The 21,261-nt window shown below is 37.3% G+C and overlaps 5 protein-coding genes across 15 annotated transcripts in view; 3 read left to right on the top strand and 2 right to left on the bottom strand.

Annotated features, from left to right (window-relative positions):
- Positions 1-81: 81 nt before the first annotated feature.
- Positions 82-3,533, bottom strand: LOC111470202 (squamosa promoter-binding-like protein 9). The gene is made up of 3 exons (XM_023115736.1): positions 2,817-3,533; positions 838-977; positions 82-747 (listed from the first exon to the last, which is right to left on the bottom strand). Exons 1-3 carry the CDS (start codon positions 3,230-3,232, stop codon positions 206-208), a joined length of 1,098 nt encoding a protein of 365 aa, XP_022971504.1. The 5' UTR covers positions 3,233-3,533; the 3' UTR covers positions 82-205.
- Positions 3,534-4,980: 1,447 nt separating this feature from the next.
- Positions 4,981-9,386, top strand: LOC111470023 (50S ribosomal protein L22, chloroplastic-like). The gene is made up of 7 exons (XM_023115472.1): positions 4,981-5,214; positions 5,734-5,879; positions 6,562-6,644; positions 6,769-6,933; positions 8,316-8,426; positions 8,712-8,778; positions 8,864-9,386. Exons 2-7 carry the CDS (start codon positions 5,759-5,761, stop codon positions 9,142-9,144), a joined length of 828 nt encoding a protein of 275 aa, XP_022971240.1. The 5' UTR covers positions 4,981-5,214; positions 5,734-5,758; the 3' UTR covers positions 9,145-9,386.
- Positions 9,387-10,160: 774 nt separating this feature from the next.
- LOC111470022 (protein EMSY-LIKE 1) lies at positions 10,161-14,638 on the top strand. Of its 4 annotated transcripts, none has more exons than XM_023115471.1 (11): positions 10,161-10,276; positions 10,376-10,556; positions 11,275-11,437; positions 11,534-11,643; positions 11,751-11,871; positions 12,076-12,261; positions 12,523-12,591; positions 13,324-13,569; positions 13,648-13,716; positions 13,824-13,887; positions 14,286-14,579. In XM_023115471.1, the coding sequence occupies exons 3-11, from the start codon at positions 11,351-11,353 to the stop codon at positions 14,342-14,344; spliced, it is 1,011 nt and encodes a 336-aa protein (XP_022971239.1). In that variant the 5' UTR covers positions 10,161-10,276; positions 10,376-10,556; positions 11,275-11,350; the 3' UTR covers positions 14,345-14,579. The 4 variants fall into 4 exon arrangements, with proteins under 4 accessions (XP_022971239.1, XP_022971236.1, XP_022971238.1 ...); XM_023115468.1 differs by having other exon boundaries at positions 11,238-11,437; XM_023115470.1 differs by having other exon boundaries at positions 10,376-11,189.
- LOC111470024 lies at positions 14,485-17,609 on the bottom strand. Of its 7 annotated transcripts, none has more exons than XM_023115478.1 (5): positions 17,178-17,609; positions 16,470-16,558; positions 16,223-16,298; positions 15,555-15,678; positions 14,485-14,912 (listed from the first exon to the last, which is right to left on the bottom strand). In XM_023115478.1, exons 2-5 carry the CDS (start codon positions 16,548-16,550, stop codon positions 14,855-14,857), a joined length of 339 nt encoding a protein of 112 aa, XP_022971246.1. In that variant the 5' UTR covers positions 16,551-16,558; positions 17,178-17,609; the 3' UTR covers positions 14,485-14,854. The 7 variants fall into 7 exon arrangements, 6 of the variants coding, with proteins under 6 accessions (XP_022971246.1, XP_022971242.1, XP_022971247.1 ...); XM_023115474.1 differs by having other exon boundaries at positions 14,485-14,651; positions 14,851-14,912; positions 16,470-17,604; XM_023115479.1 differs by lacking the exon at positions 16,470-16,558 and having other exon boundaries at positions 17,178-17,607.
- Positions 17,610-18,050: 441 nt separating this feature from the next.
- Positions 18,051-21,261, top strand: part of LOC111470025 (protein PHOTOPERIOD-INDEPENDENT EARLY FLOWERING 1) — a 16,115-nt gene continuing 12,904 nt past the window's right edge. The window contains exons 1-9 of one of the 2 annotated variants that reach the window (XM_023115480.1): positions 18,051-18,347; positions 18,443-18,570; positions 19,255-19,359; positions 19,596-19,676; positions 19,864-19,971; positions 20,398-20,478; positions 20,584-20,672; positions 20,811-20,947; positions 21,034-21,095. In XM_023115480.1, coding sequence (XP_022971248.1) covers positions 19,300-19,359; positions 19,596-19,676; positions 19,864-19,971; positions 20,398-20,478; positions 20,584-20,672; positions 20,811-20,947; positions 21,034-21,095 — 618 coding nt within the window. In that variant the 5' untranslated portion in view covers positions 18,051-18,347; positions 18,443-18,570; positions 19,255-19,299. The remainder of the gene's footprint in view (positions 18,348-18,442; positions 18,571-19,254; positions 19,360-19,595; positions 19,677-19,863; positions 19,972-20,397; positions 20,479-20,583; positions 20,673-20,810; positions 20,948-21,033; positions 21,096-21,261) is intronic. The other variant, XM_023115481.1, reaches the window with a different exon arrangement.

Here is a 21,261-nt window from a genome sequence, read left to right as displayed (position 1 = left end):
GCTTGTGACAAGACTTCCTGCATTCAAAAGGCAAGCAGTTGGCATGCCAAAATCAGAGTAAACACAAGCACCATACAGTTCTCCATGGTAAAGTTTAAAAATTTCATGGCAAACTCAAAGGAACCTTAGTCTTTGGATAAACCCAACTGGGGTAGGAATGTCTGAACTGAACCCAATTATTCAAACCCTACTACTTAAAGGATGATCAAAGCGACCAATGCAGCTGATGCTGCGTGGCGGAGTCGAACGCACCCGAATGCCCGAGTTCCATGTATGGCCTCCTACCTTGATGAGAAACAAACTGGACATCACTGGTAAGACCATGATGATTCAATCCCAGATCAGATGGCAGGTCCAGGGAGCTGCTGCTACTGGCAGCAGCCTCATTCCCCTTGAAGCCCCACGACACGGTCGAGAAGTGGTCGGCAGCAGCAGCATGAGCTGTTGCTGTTTGAGCCACGAGTGCGCCTTCAGCATTCAATAACGCATTTACATCTAGAGCCGATGTTTGGTTTGACAGAAGAGAGAGAGCACAGGAGGAGTCGGTAACTTCATTTCCAGGACCTGCAGAAACTGGCAGGAAGAGTTCAGGTGGGCTGTTCTCGGAGTTGCTCTGCCAAGGATAGGGAATGTAGCTCCCCATGGCAGTGATGTTTTGGCTTCCCGGCACCCGTTCAGATGTTTTTCCTGTTAGCTTTGGGTATGCACTGAAGTCCATTAGAAAGCTTCCAACTCTGCTGCTGTTTTCTGTCATTGCAAGAAAGTAAACAAATGGTTAACATTTGCACAAAGCTAAGTTAATAAGAAAGTTTAGAAAGGTGAAGGCAAATATCTAACCAAGGATTGATGAAGAGAAGCGACCATAACGAGTGGACAATAGTGAACCAGGTGGAGGCTTCCTACGGCGCTCGTTATGACCAGCCAAACGCCTGCGACAGCTACGTTTTCCTTGATCAAACTCGGGAAGCTGATGAAATCTGGAAAATTAACGAATGAGCACTTTCGAACCTCTTAAAGTGAAAAGAAAGGTGTCATTATGTAACAACTCAAGCCCACTGCTAGCAAATATTGTCCTCTTTAGACTTTCTCTTTTGAACTTCCCATCGAAGTTTTAAACTGTGTCCGTTAAATAGAGGTTTCCACACCCTCGTAAGGAATGTTTTGTTCCCCTCTCCAACCGATGTGAGATCTCACAAACCACCCCCTTGGGGGCCAACATCCTCACTTGCACACCGCCCAGTATATGGCTCTATTATCATTTGTAACAGTCCAAGCCAACCGCTAGCATATATTATCCTCTTTGGGTTTTCCCTTCTAGGCTTCCACTCAAGGTTTTAAAACATGTCCACTAGAAAGAGATTTCCACACCCTTATAAGGAATGCTTCGTTTCCCTCTCCAACCGCCCAAATCCACTGCTAGCTGATATTATCCTCTTTGAGTTTTCCCTTTCCGTCTTCCCCTCAAAATTAAATGTGTCGATTAGGGATAGATTTCCACACTCTTATAAGGAATGCTCTGTTCCCCTCTCCAACCAATGTAGGATCTCATGATCCACCCCCTTAGGCGCCCAGCATCCTCGCTGGCATAGAGTCCATCAGTCTACCTAGTTCAATGGACATAGAATCCGTCGGTCTATCTGGTTCGATGCTTTGTGCCTAGGCACCAACTTTTGTCAATTGTTACCTAAGCCAATGGTATCATTTTAAAACATTACGTTACTTGCTACATTTACCCTATTAAATACACCATTAAAGATATTGATTTCATCTTTCAAGAACAGATCTTGAAGACAATAACTTCAGAATATCTAAGCTTATCTAAGGAGTCCAATCAAAATCCAACATCCAACACGTTTTTCAACATGAAATAGACGCCTATGTCTATCACAAATGTTCACTTTGACGGCTATCTCTATCTCAGAATAAAGGTGCAGAGGGACAGCACTCCCATCAGCTAAAGAATATTATCAAACAGCTTCTTTTACTTTGACGTATATAGCTGGGCTCCAACTTCAACAGCTTTTTTTTGTTACTTTACTCTGTTTTCATTTTGACCAATAGGAGGCAATTTAGATAGCCTCCTTGGACTTCAAGGGATTGAGTAGAATATCAACCAGTTGCACAGGAAAGAATAAACAGTATGAGGAGATGTAGGCCACTGTATTGACTGGTACCCCACTCCACAATTGATATCAAGCTAAAAGGAGGAGAATTGACGAGAAGAACGGTAATAGCTCAAGTCCACCACTAGCATATATTGTCCCTAAGCTTCTCCTCAAGGTTTTAAAACACGTCTATTAGGGAGAGGTTTCCACACCCTTATAAGGAATGCATCGTTTCCCTCTCCAACCAATGTGAGATCCCACAATCCACCCCTAAGAGGCCTGCATTTTCGCTGGCAGACTGTCCGGTGTCTAACTCTAATACCATATGTAACAGCTCAAGCCCATCACTAACAGATATTGTTTTGTTTGGGCTTTCTCTCACGGTTTTAAATTGCGTCTACTAGAGAGAGGTTTCCACGTCCTTATAAGAATGTTTCGTTACCCTCTCTAACCAACGTGGGATCTCACAATAACAGAGTTATTTGGTTCCATAACCTTCTCTGTAGGGTCTGATTGATTCAAAAACTAGAATCTGGATGTTATATAAACGAATCAATCTGGATGAATCCAAGTTAAGAAACAAGAAAGCGACTCAAAACATGAGAGAAATCTAATAAAATCAAATCCACCAACTAATAAGAGAGATAGCTCCAGCATATGAACTCATCATGAGAATGATAGCAAAACCAAGAGCAAGAGAAAGCAGCTGACCTGCTACACTGCTGGCAAAACCTTTGCTCAATACCAGCAACAATGACCTTGGGGGATTTGGAGTGCATAGTACAAACCTTGTGTCTGGAATAGTAAGCCTTAGCATCACTTAGATCTACTTTACACCCTTCAACCTGACACCTAGGGGGCTGAGCCGCTTGAACAACCCCTCCCCCTCTAGGTTTCTTGGTGGGTGTTGATGCAATAACAGCAGAAGATGAGAAAGACCCACCGCCTGATTTGGGAAGCTCTCCAATACCCACATCTTCAAAGTAAATTTTGTGGCCAAACTTAAGGCCATTGAGTGATTCAGCCGATGAAATGGGAGGGGAGGAAGTGGTAGACCCACCAGACTCAGTCAAAGAACTGCAGTCCATTTCCATCAGGACAATAAAGAAAAACCCTCTAAATCTCATCCCCCATTGAGGTTCTCAGAAGAGGGGTCTCGCCATTATGAGAGCTCTCCTTGCGTGTTTTGACTGTGTGAGAAAAAAGAAGGAGAAAGGGAAAGAAAGGGACAGGAAGACAACCAAACACAGTGCTAGAGAGCAATGGAAAGAAAGAAAGAAAGAAAGAACGAAAAAGAAAATGGTGGGACAGCAAAAAGCAGTAGAGACTGACATTCAATGGGCCATTGCCAGCAGAGGTTTTTTTCTTTGTTGCTTTTTTTGTCTCTCTTGGGTATCCTATGCTACAAGAACAGTGGAAGGAGGCGCAAGAAGAAAGCTCAAAATGAATGAGATTTTACAGTGATGATGGGCTTTTGGTGCTCTGTAGCCGACGGCCTTGACTTTCTTTGCCAAAGCCTTCCACTTTTTGTATCCTTTCATTTTGGAATAAACTTCTCTTCCAATCTCCTCTTTGTTGGGGAATGGGATATGTCTCAAACTCTCAAACACAATTTCATCTTTTCAAATTGCTTTTAGATTCTTGTTCTTTACAAGTTTCTCTCCCAAAAACAATTCAAGTTACCACTTTTATTTCATTTTCGAAGTTTCTAGAGAGTGTTTGAAAATTTATTATCGTTTTTATATCTAAAGTTCGTTCATTTAAGAGTTGGAAGACGCTCGAGTTATAGTCAAAATCATCGTATTAACATAGTATTAGATGGTGTTCTAAATAAATTATTGTTTAAACATATCTTAATCTAATCAAATATTCCCTCACTATTTTCAAATAAGCCAAAATCTTGTTAAGTGTGTGATAAAATAATGAAATTGTATCACTTGAGTTGGCCAAAGCAAGATCACAATTATCAATACTACATATTTTCACAACATGTCATTATTTATTGGTTTCTCGAGAAGAAATGAAAATTATGCTCAATATCCAATGTCTCCATGATGCATGTGAAAGAGAATAAAACATGTTAGACTTACTCGTGTTGATTTGTGAGGATAATCTTCACTTTTAAAAAGCAAGAAGTAGATTATATCGCAGGAGAATACCTACTAGTGCTAGATTGACTTGTATCAGACTATCCACTCATGCTAGTCAATCTATGGATTCATGTTAGAATAATGACTCGTATCATACTAACATGGGTCAATCTAGTATGAGTACTGTCACCATGTTGCATGAAAATTCAAAACTATCAAATACTAAATTTAGATTTCAAATCCTAACACATGAATCATCCGTCTGAAAATTACATATGTTTTCATCCTAAAAACCTTATTTCAAGCACAAACATCAACCCATTTGAAACTTACTTAACCAAAAAAAAAAAAAAAATTAATTAACTTGGTAAACATGCTGTATGTTGCAAATTTTCACGGGAAATTGTTTGGTATAATCTATGTCAATGGTGTTTAATATTTTTCTCGAACAATAAAATTCATATTTTCAAAATTTTCTACTGTGTTTCTCGAATTTATGAGTGTATAAATCCAAGTCTACCGATAGAAGAGATTTCCACATTTTAAGGACGTTCGTTCTTCTCCACGAGATATGATTTTTTATTTATTTTTATTTTTTTTGTTAATTTAAAAAAACAATGAAATTATTAATTCTATAATTTTGAGTTTAGAATTTACCGATAAAAATAAATAAAAATTGGAAGTTAACCTTAACGGTAAATTCATTTACCCATATGAACATTTTGTTTTAACCTAATAAAATTACATTGTGTATTCCATATGGGAGAAGTTTAGGGCTGTAGCGTTTATACCCACGACTCACACGCATCGCTAGGCTTCTTCCTCTAACACTTCCGCGCACTTTCCTCTCCCGATTCTCTGCTCAGTTCAGCTCGCGCCTCTTCTTCCCTCTCGACTTGCGAAGGCCATTTGTCGAATCCCCATCGTTTGCTGGCGATAAAGCAAGAGTGATCGAAGTGTGCAACCATTCCACAACCAGCACGAGTTCTTCCATTACGATCAGATTCATTTCCCGTTTGGTATGGCTTTCGTATTCGTTTATTGTTCCATCTGCTGACAAACTAGCTCGACGTTCTTCCTTGACCCATTTCAAAGATCAATTGCATTCAGAAAATTAGCATAATCAATTGAGTTTCTGGATTTGGACTCTTTTCTGTCAGCTACTCTGAGACATTGGTTGAAGTGCAGAAATACAAGGATAATTTGGATTATTTAGTACCTTAAATTTAGGAATTAATCCGGCAGATTGTTGATTGCAATGTGGATTGAGCTGCTGTCGTTTTGATTGTGTTGGGTTTTTTTTTTTTGTACCCCTGTTGAGGAAAATGTTGATTCGTAGTTTCTCCTTTATGTTATACGAGTCATAAAGTTTGAGAAATGATGTGATATGAGATGAAATTGTGGATTTGCCGTAATAGGAAGTTTAGTGATGAAGTTCTCTTCTTTGTAATTTCTTATGTTGGATCTCTATTTATCTGTTGGGTGACTAATTATCTTCAGTATTCAAAGATTACGTTGTCTTTCTTTTTGGTTTTCAGGACTTCCGCAGTATTGTTTTTGATCATGGGTGGTTGGCAAAGATGTATTCGGTCCATGCTTGGGCATGTGCAGAAGAGAGTGGAATTGAGTTATAATGCAGCTGTCAACTCTAAATGTTATCGCTCGCAATCCACTCTTTCATATGGTCAGTGATACTTTCTTTTGGACGAGTGTATGAATCATATAAGACCTTCTAGCCCATTCAAGCATCAACATATCGTACATATAATAGAAACAGAAAATTATTTGCTAAGTTGTTCTACCTTGCAGAATCATTAAGCGTGAATATTGATTTGATGAAGTATGTAATAACTATATAACCTTTACAATCTGCCTTAAAGTTATTCTTAAAAGTTGAAAGTGGTGGAGAAAAGAAAGCATAAAAATGTTTTCAAAACAGCTTCCAAATAACTTCTTGATCAATTTGATTAGAGCTTTCTTTTGGGTTGTGTGGAACAAGAGGAACCAAAGGTTTTCGTGAACAATGAGGTGTTGATCATTAAAATGAAGAACCCATAATATTACATTACTTAATAGCATTAATTACCCAAAACCTTATGATAGACTTGTTCATAACATTACTTGGCTATAGTGTAAATTGTCTTCTTTATTCAATCTTATAACTTGTTCCTCTTCTCCAATATGGAATCCAAAATGCGATTAAATAGGTTGCAATCCTGGTAATTTGTGTTTTTGAGAGGACTCCCTCTTCATAATGTTTATCATATTATTTGTTCATTACAAACTGTTTTGCATCTGACTAAAATCAGTAGAACCACAGAATCTACAAAACTGAAGTTCCTGAGTTGAATCATTTTCTTATGCAGGGCAGTTGCCTTATTTACAGAGACTTTTGAAGCCATCCTCAACGGGCCTTACACAGCCTTACTATCGGTGTCTCCAACAGATGGTACACATACCAACCATAACATCCACTAAATCTTTATGATAATAATTTTGATAAAACACTTGTAATCATTATATTTTCTGAAAAATGTCTTCACTGTATTATCATTTTTTTTTTCCTTTTATAGGGAATTTCCAGTTCAAGGATGTTATTAGCAGATAAATCCGAGGAACCAATTTCATCTCCTCTGACTTCTGCTTTGGCTATAAGCAGTGGAAAAGATGGAGATACAGACCAGAAAGTAGTCTCTAAACCTTCCAAAGTCCAAGCTATATTGAAGGGAATCAAACAGGTGAAATCTTTAGACTCATTCTTGTTGTTACTCACCAAAAGCTGAAGTAAAAAGAGATGAAAGTCATAATGGAGTGAAACTTGCAAATTTTTTGAAGTTTTTGATTTTGTATTTATAGAACTTGATAAAATTTGAAGTTTTTATGATTTTCAATTCATACATTATCAACTTATTATATTTTAGGACAAAAAACACTTTTCATGTTTGAAGTTTGAGTTTGATGTCTACGTGGTCTGTGAAGTTTGAGGTTGTTGCCCATTTGCGCTTCAAAATTTCAAAAGTGACACTTTTAGTCTGTGAGGTTTAGAAAACAGTTCAAAATGGTTCTTGAGCTCATTTGACTGTTGGTTTACTTAGAGAGAGATGATGTCGATGTGCTAATTACTCGCTTGCTCACTGGGTAGATCTTTCTTTCCTATTTTTAGTTGGTCATCACATTTCTCTCTCTTTCCTATTTTTCTTTCTTTTTCTCATTAGCGAACTTTGCTAGCACTGTGTTGACATTCACTGTCCGCTTTCCTATGGCCTCTTTTCTCTTCTCTTTCTTCTTCTAATTTGCCTCCATCAAACGTGCACCACTATCTCCTCTTCCTTGTCTCATCTGCCACTGCCACTTGTTGTAGCTCACGTCTGGAACAACCTTTCGTAGATTTGAAACAAAGTTGAGCTACATGTTGCTGACGAGATGGTAGAAGATGTGACAAAGGGGGAGGGAGATGGTGATCTTTTCATTAGTCAACTTCCAGCCAAATGACCTTAGGGATCATTTTGAACCTTTTCCAAACCTTAGGGACAAGCCTCCTTTGAAACTTTGAGGACCAAGCTGAAATAACCCAAGCCCACCGCTAGCAAATATTGTCCACTTTGGTCCGTTACGTATCGCCATCAACCACACGGTTTTAAAATGCATCTACTAGGGAGAAGTTTTCACACCCTTATAAGAAATGCTTTGTTCCCTCTCCAACCAATGTGAGATCGCACAATCCACCTGCCTTGGGTGCCTAGCATTCTTGCAGGCACACCGGCCGGTGTCTGGCTCTGATACCATTTGTAACAGTCCAAGCCCACCACTAGCTGATATTGTCCACTTTGGCCCGTTGTGTATTGCCGTCAACTTCACGGTTTTGAAACACATCTAATATGGAGAAGTTTCCACACCCTTATAAGAAATGATTCATTCCCTCTCCAACCGATGTGAGATCTCACAAAACAAACATCAAACTCAAACTTCAAGGACCACAAATGTATTTTATACATTGGTTAAGTGCGATAACTCATTTTTTGTTGATTGAAGTAGTTTCCACGAGGTGTTGCAACTCATTTGGTTTGCCTTCTATTTTAAAAGAATTAATATAACTATTACATTTAAATTGTTCTACCAGAGTCCCAAAAAAGTCAACTTGGTTGCTGCTTTAGTTCGAGGCATGCGTGTTGAAGATGCACTGATGCAGTTACAATTGACTGTAAAACGAGCTTCAAAAACTGTTTATCAGGTGAAACACTATCTTACAGTGCTCGATGTACACCTCGTTTACCAACCACTGTGATCGAATATTATTTGATTTCATTATTTGGGATAGTCTGCTAGACTTGAGCATACAAATGCTTGAGTTTAATGAATGATTTTGGAGCGGGAGACCATTTTATTCTTAGAAATTTCAAGTTAATGCGAGTTTCATGTCATAAATTGTTCTCCCATTTCTTTTGCAATATGCAACTCCTTTGGTATTGATAGAAGTTACCGATGATTTAAAAATTTGTGTTGTGACATTTCGAAGGTCATTCACTCAGCCAAAGCAAATGCAACCCACAATCATGGACTGGATTCAGATCGGCTCCTTGTTGGTAAATGAAGCAATCAAAGACACACCATTGGTTATATTTTATGGTTTTGTTTATTTAACTTCACTTCCTGTTATATCTTGTACAGCTGAGGCATTTGTAGGCAAGGGATTATTCAAGAAAAGAATATCATATCATGCCAAAGGAAAATGTGGGATCAAAGTTAGACCAGAATGTCGGCTAACAGTTGTTCTTAGGGAAACAACCCCTGAAGAAGAGGCAGAGATTGCGAAGCTGCGAGTTAGAAAATTCCGCAAGCTTTCCAAGCGTGAAAGTCGACTCGTACCCCATAAGCTTATCGAAACCACACCTATCTGGAACCGAAAGGGCAAAGCTAGAGCAAACGAAGAAGGTCAAATGGCTTCATAATCTCGTCTCTTTCTTCTTGTCATTTCTTACTTTCATGTCCTTTTGTTCTAGACAATGTAGGCAGGATAAGTGATTTTAATGTGGTAGGAACCCAAGGGATAGCTTTTGCACAAGGAAGCCTTTGCTGCAATCACGTTCTGTTGTTTTTCTGGCATTCTTGTATAAAAATCATGTGTCCTCATTTTGTGGAGGATTTTCTTTTATTTCGCTTATACAATCTTCACAACTTTTTTGGATTTGAATGGAAGACTGTCCCCGAAAAATGTAATGACTTGTTTCACTTACATCTTTCTTTTTGGTGACTAATGAAAAAAATTATTCATGTGTTCGAGTTACCGACCAAAATTAAGACCGAATATGATAAATTTATATACATTTTTAATTGTTATATTAATGAAGAGTAATCTATAAGATTTTTGACTAATGACATGTCGACCTTTCGTCCTTCTGTTTTTTAATTCTCCCAGTTGAATTATGATGGATCTCTCAAAATTAGTTGATAAGTGATGGTTTTTAGCGATTCAAGTGATGTTGCCCCATATGCTCGTATAGTTCACTCCATATGCTCGTTTTCTACCAAATTAACATGTCCATAATTGAAAGTACAATTAAGCCACAAAATTAGCACAAAAATATGACTTTAAAATAAGGCGTTTTATAATATGTTTGCTTTAAAACAAGATAGTCGAGAATATATATATATTTTTTTATCATTTATATCTTAAAAAAAAATAATGTTTTTCTTTAAAAATAACATTTAGTTGTGTAATTCTAATAATTTGGAACAATTCTATTCGGGATGATTTGGAAAGGGCACTATTGCAATTTTTAAAGTAATAAATTATATATATATATATATATATATATATTAAAATGTGAAGGATTAAATATAAAAGATTTATAAAATGCACGCTAAATTAGAAGGAAAAAAAAATATTAAAAATAAGAGAAAAAAAAAACATATATTTAGCCAAAATTTAAAATATATTTTGTAATTTAGATAATATATTTTCGTTATAGGGGGAAGTTGTTTGGAGCTTCGGGGCGTTTGGCGTTATTGTGCAGGTTCGGTTTTCATATTCATTGGGGACGAACACCATACCTTTCTTCTGAACATAATCATCAAGCACCAGTAAGCATTCAGTTCTTCCCCAGAACTCTCCATCTCTCTTTATATTCCTGATTAATCTCTCGTTTTGTCCATACCCTTTTCCATTTTTCACTCTTGCAGTTCCCTATCGATCGATTCGCCTCACTGCCATTGATAAAGATCCCGTCTTCTCTTCCGTCCAATCCACTTCTCAGCTTCTTCCCTGCTGAAAATCTTCCCTAAATCCTTTCAGCGCTCTTTCTTTTTCAGTCTTTTCAGGTTTTCTCGTTGATCATGAACTATGAAGCCTCCGACAGTAGCGGTAAGTTGGAATTATTTGGGTTTTGTTGTGTGGGATTGTATAGTTCTTTCGAATGTAATTTGGGGTTTTTTGTTCTTTGAGCCCGGTGGGCTCTTTAATTGAGGAATTGAATTTTATCTCGAGTACAAGTGCCTGATTAGGTGGTTACTTTGACGAGGGCTGGAAAATAGGTTTTCAGTTTTTTTTGGTGTTTTATCGGAAAATTGGGGTTTGAGGTCACTTGGGGCATCCATAGAATGAAGGTTTAATTGCGTTAAGTCCTTTGTTTCTATGAGTTCTGGGATTCTTTTTTGCGTTATTTAGGTTTAATTTTTGCATTTATTCGCGAATTCTTTAAGCGAAAGGACCAGAAAGGGAGATTTTAGGGCATTGTGCTCGATCGTGTTGGATAACTTTTCTTGCTTGATTGGCAAGCCAAGGTGGTCTCTTTGGTTCGTTTTTCTCGAGGGCATAGTGAGGCAGGCTTGAACGAAAAGGAATTGTTGGACCTTCACGCGGAGAAGTTATTCCATTTGGAACTGTGAATGTAATTCCGTAAGGTTAAATTGTTCATCATTAAGGCAGTTTATAGGAGCCCAGAGGATGTTATCAGAATATCACCACTTTAATGGGGAAAATGATGAGTTATTCTAGGTGTAACATCCTTTAAAATCATGTATCCTGTATATGAAATAACTGCAGGTACTGATGATGATCTTCCACCATCACATCGTAACAGAGTTTCTAGAGGAGGACACATTTCTGGAAAGGGGAGGTCTGTTTTGAGTTCTTTTCCATACCCTAGAGTACGCAATATGGAGGCCCAGATTCATCATCTCGAACAAGAAGCTTACTGTTCAGTACTGCGTGCATTTAAAGCCCAAGCAGATGCCATTACCTGGGTGTGTCCATCTTTTTCAAGTTCTGCTAAAAAATGTTCCACGTAGTGTTTGTTGTAATATGCTTCTTTGAGGTTTATATGAAACTCTGTTCGGCAGGATAAAGAAAGCTTGATAACAGAGCTTAGGAAAGAATTGAGAGTATCAGACGACGAACACAGGGAATTGCTTGCGAGGGTTAATTCTGATGATATAATTCGTGAGATTAGGTTAGAATGTTTCTAAAGCAATTGAACTCTTAGAATTTGAAATCATTTGAGAGACATGTTTCTTCAACTCAATTATGTGTTTGTATTATGTTTTGAGATGGTACTAGGGAGTGGAGACAGGCAGGTGGGAACCTAAATGTGAGACGCAGTTCGTCCCAGCCAATCCATGATGTTGTTCCCAGTCCAACGGTTTCAGCATCCCGTAAGAAGCAGAAAACAAGTCAACTGGTATCAGTACTTTTGCTGGCTTTCATATGTCAATTTTGGCCCCTAAACCTTGTTTCTTGTTGCATTAAATGGCTCTTCCTTACTGTTTTGCTGCAACATATACGACATGGTTGTCTCTATTTTTCTGCTTCTTTTAGCTGTCTTCATTTTTTTTCTAATAAGAATACATCATTGCCTGGTTTTTCATCTATGAAACCGATGCAGCACTCTTCTTCAGTTCCTGCTGGAAGCAGACAGTTAAATAATCATAATTCTTCTGGAGCCCTTCTGGCAAATGAATCTGCTGAAGCTCCACCGTATGACACTTTAATTGGAAGGAAAGTATGGACCAGGTGGCCTGAGTACAACAGCTTCTATGAGGCTCTCATAAAAGACTATGATCCTGTTAAGGCATGTTTGAGTCTCAAAATTTCCTTTGCCTTGTTTAAGCCTATTTTTTTTGTATAACCGTTTCCTATTTCCAGTCCTCTTAAGAAAGCCCGACAGAAAAAAATGGTCTCTTACTGGTTGCTACATCTTTTCTGCTCCATATTGAATCTGATAAATACCAGCTCTAGTTTCACATGCATGGAACTCTAACGTTCTCCCATAGCACCTGTCAATTTCCTTTGTGCTGATTGCCGATTATTCTCTGTACTTACTTTTTTTCAGGGTCAGCATGCCTTGGTTTATGATATAAATACAACACGGGAGACATGGGAATGGGTCGATATTAAAGAGGTATGGTTGGGTATTGCCTTTTCTTGTGCCAAAGAATTTCTCTGCACCTTTTTAGTGAGGTTCTATTTGTTTGAAACTGTGGCTGTGTGGGTCTATGGAGTGACCTTTCCAAATTCTGTTGACAAATTTTAGGAAATGCGTGAGAATTCAACAAGATTCAGTGCATTCTTTTGAAAATGTCTTTTCTGTAATTTTCAGGAAGTGTTTTCGGGTGCATGAATGATGAAGCATGTTACTGAAACCTCTATGTTAATTATATCCTATTTGCTTTAGGCTTCGTGCACCCTAATTCCTTCTCTTAACCACTTCTTCATACGTGGAAATGCATAAATGATTAATCAAAGTGTAATTTTGGTGAAATCTAGTTTGGTTTGCTGGTTCCTCTGCTAATTTGTAGTAATATTAATTCTCTTATCAAAGTTTAGCTTGATTAGCTCAAGAGACCAAAAAAAAAAAAAAGAAAAAAAAAAGAAAAAAGAAAAACATCGTTCCAACCCATTTTCCATAATTTGATCTTATTTTTAAGTTGGAAGGTTGGCATCCGCAGTTTATTTGGATTACCTGTTGAGACGAAGATTTTAAATTCTCTTCTTCCCATAAGCATTTATTCAAGTTCTTCGTAGGATGCTATGCTGTTTGCATGAAGATTGCTTTATGGCATGTTTTACATTTTGGTGTGGTTGGGTTGTGAAGCTCAATCTTATGCAATGACTGATGTCCTGCTACCTGCAGATCCCACCCGAGGATATTCGATGGGATAGTGAGGATCCAGGAATGTCTCATCGAGGAGGCCATGGTGGACAAAGCCGTGTTTATCGAAGATCCCAAAGTTTGGGTGGTTTTGCTCCTGGTTCTGGCAGAGGGAGAGGACAGTCAAAAAACCAACCCAGAAAGGAACTTTCTCCATCTCAAAATGGTGTTGGAAAGAAAGTGTTTGACGATATAGAATTACTTAATACAGAAGCATTGGTAAAGGAGGTAAGCATATAGATATTGGAAGTAAATGAATAAACATTCAAACAGTAATATCCAATTGGTGATTTTGAACTCCAACAGGTAGAGAAAGTTTTCAATTCAAGTAATCCTGACCCCGAGGAGCTTGAAAAGGCGAAGAAAATGCTTAAAGTATGGTCCATATCATGCTATTCCAGTTCCTTTTTTCTCTGCTCAATCTTTCCTGTTCCACCTTTCCATTCAATTACGAGGTAAATCGTTTCATATTCGATGTGCAGGATCACGAGCAGGCTCTTGTGGATGCAATTTCTAGACTAACTTGTGCATCTGATGGTGAAAGTGGTAATAAATATATGTGTACTTAATAATAGTCCCTGCATTTCTGCTGTATATTTCGTATCTTTCTCTATCAGTTAGAAAATAATCACTTTAATGTGTTTGTATGAAGAAAGAACCTGGAACAGGTTTCAGTTAGCAATTTTAACTATTTTCTTAACGCTCGTGTGTATTACCCCTCCTTTTCTACAGAATAATTGCAGGAATTTCTTCTCTTTTCATTAATTAGTATTAAAACAAATGGAGATAAATGAAACTTGGATCTTAATTTTAAAGTTACACGACATTTCCAAATTTGTGAAGCTAGTGATTTCATGAAATTTGACATGAGGCGTTGGCTTCTTTTACCAATTCTATTAGCGAAGTGGATGTTCCATATCTAATCATCTTCTTTTAATGCATAGCAGAAGGGGCGCAGCCAAATGTTCATGGCCAATTAGTTGAAAAAAGCAACGATACTTGAGCTACCAAGTGCAAGTGGCAGTGCCAGTGCCATACCAACAGCATCACATTTCCAAATCTGAATATTGAAATGTCTACCATTACTGAGTTGTACCAAAAGTTATTATGTTAGTGGATCAAATTCTTTTGTTTTTTTTTTCCCCTTTAATGGGTTTTTTCTTCCAGGTAGGAGGGAGAGTTTGCCTTTCTTATGAATATCTATGGCACTATATGAATAGTAGACAACATTGTGAAAATTTAGCCCTCTGTAGCTTCTAATTGCACTATGGCTTCAATTCCAGCTTCATCAAACTCTGAATTCTTCACTCTTATCTTATGCTCTGCTGTATCAATATACAGCTCTGTGTAATCTGTATCGTCGATTCAACACAACTCTGCAAGCCGATGCAAACACGAAAGTAAAATGTTTCAGAAAAATAACCCAAGTGTTGGAATTTAGCCCTCTGTAGCTTCTAATTGAACTATGGCTTCATTTCCGGCTTCATCAAAATTTGAATTCTTCACTCTTCTCTCATGCTGCGGCATCAATATTTGTGTTCTGTGTAAGTTTTATCATCGATTCATCACAACTGCAATCCGATGCAAACTTGAAAGTAGAATGGATCAGAAAAATAACTCTCAAGTGTTGGTAAATGAATTGGGGTTAGACAAAGAATGAGAGTTGTCCTTTTGTTTTCCATCTGTATTGAAATGAGCCCAACTTATTTTCAACAGCTTTAGAAATGGAGTTGCCTTGGAAAAGTTATGTGAGGTAAATCAAACAATAACCAACTCTAGGAAACGCTTCTTGATATGTTGCATTAGTCAATGGGGTAAAGAATAACCCGGACATTCCTTTTCCAAGGTTTCCAACGTCCAACAACTACTAATCGGTCAATCATACACTTACCTCGCCCTTAAATTGAAACTGACACTTGCCCCTTCACAGAAATGCCTACATATGCAACATATCAAGTAAGTCCAGTCAGGTGTGACAGTGAGATGGAATCGTCGTGCATGTAACGAAAATGGAAACTCAAATGAGCAGCAACAATATCAGGTTTTGGAGGAGAAAATTTTGTACCTATCTAAGAGAGATTGTTTTCAAATCATTTTGAACTTTTGGTTTTTAACCTATCGCTATGAACTATGATGGGTTGGCCAACTAGTCAAGAAGACAATGTAAATAATAATGAGCTTTTAGAGAGAATGAGTTCAAGTCAGCAAGTTACCTTGATAACCAAATATAATAGGGTAAGGAGTTTGTCCCAGAGAATAGTTGAGGTGCGCACAAGCATCCCAGACGCTCTTGGATATCAAGAAAAGAACTACTTGCACTTGCCAATCTCAATTCTTCTAAAATGAAAACATCATGTCAGAACAGATTAAGAGAACAAGATAACAAATCCAAAACTACTAGAAGCAAGTACGTGTTCATTAGTTTTTGTTCTTGGAAATAGGAAACTGTCATAGAAAAAACAGCTCCTAGCCAGCTGCTTAATCACGCTCAAAATTTAAAGCTTTATTTAGTCGTCGTTTAGCAGTCTTTTAACGTAGACTCCTGCAAGAGAAATAGCTCACCCGACACATTGTATAGCACAATTGTTGAACTCAAATAGCTCACCCGACAAATAGCTCACCCAACATAAAAGATGTACCCTCTATCAAATAACGTAGACTCCTGAAAGATGCTACTAATCAACCAACATAAGTATAGCACAATTGGCATAAAAGATGTACCCTCTATCAAATAGCTCACCCGACACATTGTTGAACTCAAAAAAAAAAAAAATTAGACCATTAATCAATAATCCAAACACGATAAAAACTTAGTTTTCAATTAAAATGTAAATCGAAATTCCAAGAAAAATTGTCTCTGCCATTAAAGAAGATCCCCTACCATTAATGAAGATCGCCGTCTGAACAGCTCTCCAATGAACTCCCTTAATGGATGAAGCATCCAAGTACGAGTAGACCTACACAAAGAACCCAATTAAAAAGCATAGGGTGGAACCTAGAAACATACAACAGCACAAAAGAATTCAAATCCTTAGAACATTATACCTCTATTTTATGACTCGAGTACTTCATAAACTAAAGATAATAAAACATCGTGTATGAATATATTAACACAAAATCAATCCCACCTCTACCTTCACCTTCACCTTGAGACCCCTCCACTCATTTTTGTAGTTTAGTTTCTCGTTACTTCGGTTTGCAAGTATCATACTCCAATCTGGCAATCTCCCAAAAGAATCACTATTATCTAAGGCAAATATGGAAGATTTGAAGAATCTCGCTGTTCCAAGTATACAATCAATTGAGGGCAATACTTTAAACATGTAATTACAACCAAAGAGCTGCATAACATAAATTATTATTCTTCGTTCTCTTTGAGCCAATCTAGTAATCATGAAAAATAGACTGGAATAAAGAGAGAGTGGCAAAAGGTCAACTTCGATCAAAAACACACGTCTACAGCCAATAATCTATTGTCAAGCACCCCCACTTACCCCCAAATGCATGGATTATAAAGTTTCAACAGATTGATTATAGTCTCAGTCAATTCAAACAAACTCAAAGAAATCAAGTCCATGTCAAAATAGATACCCCTCAAATCCAAAATCTTGAGTACCACAAAACAGATTTTCGCCGATCGGAGCTGTCACTAGAGAACACAGCGAAGAAGCAAAGAAAATCATTCAAACTATAAAAAAAGGAGGTTCCATCTCGAGCTACGCATCAAGTAAAGGACCACTCAAGTCCAGTTAAAGGGGGAAACGCAAAATCCAGAACAACCAAAATACCCATCAAGACAGATGCGAAATGAAGAAAAATCCTGCAATTGAACCTACCAAACAAAAATGCGAGTAGTGCATAATTTCCAGGAGTGACTCTCGCGAAGAATCAACCAATCGCGGACGAATATCAGAGCAACCAATGAGAGGCTAACCGGATGATCTTGCCGCGCACGCCTCTGATATGGATCGCAACAGCTGGAAAATGCTTTACAAGCCAAGCGATTAGCGCTAAACGATTGAGCGGCAACATGAAAACGCCTGAAGATCCAAGCCCAGAAACCATGGCTGTAAATTGAAATTGTGCTTTACTCGATTCAATTCCCTTCCTCCCGATTAAACATAAAATCAGGACGAGAAGTTAATCAATGTTAGAGAGAGAGACAGAGAGAGACGGAAAGGACATTGAAGTGCAGCTGACGCTAAGATTGAGGGAGGAAATGCCGATGTTTTATTTGGAACCAATCCTTGAAGGTTTGTCGACATGTCGTTTTTGAGCTTTGAATCTTTGATCTAATCAAAATTCTATTAATAAGTTACATAATTTTGGTTTTTGAGTTTAATAACCCTGTAATAATAATTTCGGAGGGTTACACGTCTTACTCCCATAGAATATAATTTCCGTTCTAAGCCCTATTAAGCAAACGGAAAAAGCTCTCATTCGGCTCATTTTCCTTTAACAGAGATTTTTCGACTTGTTTAGGGCGAATCCCGACAAATTAACTGACTCGATTTTCTATCAATGATTGATTGTGTCGATGTATTTATTTGGAGTATGGATGGAAGAACAAAATTTTAAAGTCAAATAAGAAATAAAAAAAAAGATATTTAAATATTTATACATTGGGAAAAAATAAAAAAGCAAAGGTCGGTTATTTATTTTGGTTTTTTTTTTTTTTTTTTTTGGGTTAAAAATTTATGGTTTCGGTACAAAAGAAAACCAAAAAATTTCAGAATTCCGAACTCTGGCTCTCACCTGTTGCTCTCACTTTCCCGCCGTCGGATTATACTTCGGTACATCTCTGACCGTAGATCGAGGGTTTTATCCAGAATCACCCCCGTCGTCGCCGGCGGAGATGATAAAAGTAGAGCCGCCAAACGAGGAATAATCTGGGACCCTCTCCAGAACTCACTCATTTGGATCTGGGACTCACGTTCGTCGGATCTTTGTTACGCTGATTCTCGACTGCAAAAACCCTACACTTCCCGACGAAACGACCGCTTCAGGTCCTTCTATCTTCTGCTTCCTCATCAACTCCGGAACTTGCATTTTTTTTTTTTTTTTTTTGTTCTTTGTGTCTCATTTTCGCGTGTAATTTCAGATATTTAGGACATTTTCGGTGAAGAAGTGGGTTCTTGCGCCATGGTAGATTGTTTGTTTTGGTTTTTATGTGATTGGAGCTTTCTTTGGTTGCGAAGAAATACTCGGGGTACAGCTAAAGAAATGAACGTACGCAATCTTGGCCATTTCTAATTTTTTTTTTTTTTCAAACTTTGGAGTCAAATAAATTCTTTAACTTGAGCTGAAAATTGCAGTTTCTCTGTTATTTTTATCTTTCGGGAACGAAATGAAGTGGGTTTTAAAAGCATAAGAAATTTATAGCTACCCACTATGACGCCGTAGAGAGGTGCGGGGAAATTCTTATGTTCCCTTTATGGAACATGCTAAGTTTTTTCGTCATCTAGACTCGAAGTGATATGAGAGCACGTCTTCAGTTCTCATTAAAATGCATGGGAATAAATGGTGAAAAATATTTAGCCTGAGTTTGAAGGTGTATTCTTGATTTATCCCATATGATTTTGCAATATCAATGCTGCCTTAATCATTCGAATAATAACTAATGCGTTGTTCAGCGTTGTGTTTAGTTGTTCAGAAAAAAAAAGAAAAAAAACGGCGAATTTTGTCTTCTGGAAATAGATACGAGATTTATGTATCTATTTAATATTCTTAGATCTTAGCTTGTATGAATTCCTTTTCTAAGCAATCGAGGGACTAAATCTTTGCATTTTTTAGCATTCTAATATCATTCTTAAATTTTATTCGACAAGTATTTAACTTTGTAGGCATTATTGTAGCTAAAATAAACACTTTCAGCCACACTGACAATTCACGTGCTTGTCTAATAATTTGCAGGGTTCTTAGATTGTGTAGATATCATATTTTTAATATTGAGTAACCATGGCATCAAAAGGTCCCAGGTTTAAACTTGATCATGAGACAAGAGCCAAGCGTCAAAAGGTATTATATCTCTTTGGGGGAAAGAGAATTGAGAATGGTAGCTGTTTAAATTGCTTCTTTCCCCCTCTCTCCCTCCATCTAACTACCTTTTTTCACACGCACACATGGTCATTCATGCATACACACATTGGATGGTGGGTTGCTACGTTTTGAAGCATAATTCTCCAAGAATCTTAAACGATACTTCCTCTTTCTCTGTCGACTCCTGATGTTATGATGGTTCTTTGGTATCTCAGACACAGGAAGCTCCAAGAGAACCTAATCGACCTAAAACACATTGGGATCATGTTTTAGAAGAGATGGTTTGGCTTTCGAAGGTATATGACTTAGACATTAATTTAATATTTAGTTCCCATCTTGTTTGAATAATTTTAACAACATACATTTCATCCCATCATTTTTATGAATTTTTCTTTTGCAAGGATGTTTGGTGCTGAAAGTTGGGATTTTTGGAAAAATGTTTTCTTTTTCTTCCATTCATACAAGTAAATTGTTTATTTGCAGGACTTTGAGTCTGAGCGGAAATGGAAATTAGCTCAGGCAAAAAAGGTTGCTCTAAGAGCTAGCAAAGGCATGATAGATCAAGCTACACGGGAAGAAAGGAAGTTGAAGGTTCTGAATAACCTCTAATTGATTGGAAATACTTTTGTTGGTTTTCAAACAGAACAACTATGGCCTGAGAATGAACAAAACATATACGAGTTGCTTGGGCGTATCTTTTAAATATAAAAAACTGTTTCGTAAACTGATGTGTTGAAACCGTTTTCTATTACTTTTAAATTTAACAATTGTTTGTCAAATTATTTGTGATTCTTGTGTTTGACGACCAATATTCATCAATAGTTAACTCAGTCAGCTCTAAAGAAAATACATGAAGAGAGCAAAATGCTGTATTTGTTTTTTTTTTCTTTTTCTTTTCAAATCATCATGCTAAACACGTTTTCTTTATTATATGTGAACGCTACTCTTAAACAGTCCCTAGTTCTGATGTTATTCATGGGATCAAAGTTCTAATGCACGATGTTCTATTTTACTCAGGAAGAAGAGCAGCGGTTGAGAAAACTTGCTCTCAATATTTCAAAGGATGTAAAGAAGTTCTGGATGAAAATAGAAAAGCTGGCAAGTTCATTGATATAACATTATTTTCTCACAACCCATGGTTTCTTTTGGATGATTAGTTTTTGCTTTTCTTCAGAATTAGATATGATCAAGGTTTAATTTCAGGTGCTTTACAAGCATCAGATGGAGCTTGATGAGAAAAAGAAAAAGGCACTTGACAAACACCTCGAGTTTCTTTTAGGGCAAACAGAAAGGTCCTCAATTTGATTTGACTGCTAGGCTTGGCCTTTGTTGTTGGGGAGAGGGGATGATTTTTATGTACATTTTTTTTATATTACCTTATCCTCGTACCTTGTGACATAATGAAGTGAATTATCCTTCTGAAAATTTAGGTACTCAACAATGCTGGCAGAAAATCTTGTGGAAACTTATAAACCATCGCCGGTGGATTCTACACATGAGCCACACAATGTTCACTTACAAGAAATGGATGAAAATAAAGCTGTTGAAACCACAGAGTTAAATGTTGGTATGCTGAGATGATATTCTATGTTTGATTACCTTATAAAAATGGCACAGTTTTTAAATTGAAATAATTGAGAATATATTTCACAGAACACGAGGCAGACTCTGTGGACTTTGATGAAGAATTTGATGTAAGATCAGATGACGAATCAGTAAGTCCATTGTTCCTCTCTCCACAATATTTATTTTAACTTTGTTGTATGAGAGCTTTGTCGTCAATCGCCAATATTTTCAATTGTCACATGATTTTTGGTGGTTTGCATCCTCCATCTTTCTCTCTTCTTTCTCTTGGTTTTTTTTTTTTTTTTTTTTTTTTTT

Source organism: Cucurbita maxima, unplaced genomic scaffold (assembly GCF_002738345.1).
Source record: "Cucurbita maxima cultivar Rimu unplaced genomic scaffold, Cmax_1.0 Cma_Scf00043, whole genome shotgun sequence".
NCBI lineage: Eukaryota > Viridiplantae > Streptophyta > Magnoliopsida > Cucurbitales > Cucurbitaceae > Cucurbita > Cucurbita maxima.
The sequence above is the reverse complement of the archived record's forward strand: the minus strand, read 5'-3'. Positions and strand labels throughout refer to the sequence as shown.

Coding starts and splice junctions, on each gene's coding strand:
- LOC111470024 (XM_023115474.1), bottom strand. CDS start 16,736: ATGATTACTAGATTGGCTCAAAGAGAACGAAGAATAATAATTTATGTT. Junction 16,299..16,469: donor AGGTGAAGGTGAAGGTAGAG/GTGGGATTGATT, acceptor TTCTTTGTGTAG/GTCTACTCGTACTTGGATGC. Junction 15,679..16,222: donor GACGGCGATCTTCATTAATG/GTAGGGGATCTT, acceptor TTTTCATTTTAG/AAGAATTGAGATTGGCAAGT.
- LOC111470022 (XM_023115468.1), top strand. CDS start 10,529: ATGAACTATGAAGCCTCCGACAGTAGCG. Junction 10,557..11,237: donor TGAAGCCTCCGACAGTAGCG/GTAAGTTGGAAT, acceptor AAATAACTGCAG/GTACTGATGATGATCTTCCA. Junction 11,872..12,075: donor AGCAGAAAACAAGTCAACTG/GTATCAGTACTT, acceptor AAACCGATGCAG/CACTCTTCTTCAGTTCCTGC.
- LOC111470202 (XM_023115736.1), bottom strand. CDS start 3,232: ATGAGATTTAGAGGGTTTTTCTTTATTGTCCTGATGGAAATGGACTGC. Junction 978..2,816: donor TTTTGCCAGCAGTGTAGCAG/GTCAGCTGCTTT, acceptor TTAATTTTCCAG/ATTTCATCAGCTTCCCGAGT. Junction 748..837: donor CTTCTCTTCATCAATCCTTG/GTTAGATATTTG, acceptor TTGCAATGACAG/AAAACAGCAGCAGAGTTGGA.
- LOC111470023 (XM_023115472.1), top strand. CDS start 5,759: ATGGGTGGTTGGCAAAGATGTATTCGGTCCATGCTTGGGCATGTGCAG. Junction 5,880..6,561: donor GCAATCCACTCTTTCATATG/GTCAGTGATACT, acceptor TTTCTTATGCAG/GGCAGTTGCCTTATTTACAG. Junction 8,779..8,863: donor TTCAGATCGGCTCCTTGTTG/GTAAATGAAGCA, acceptor TATCTTGTACAG/CTGAGGCATTTGTAGGCAAG.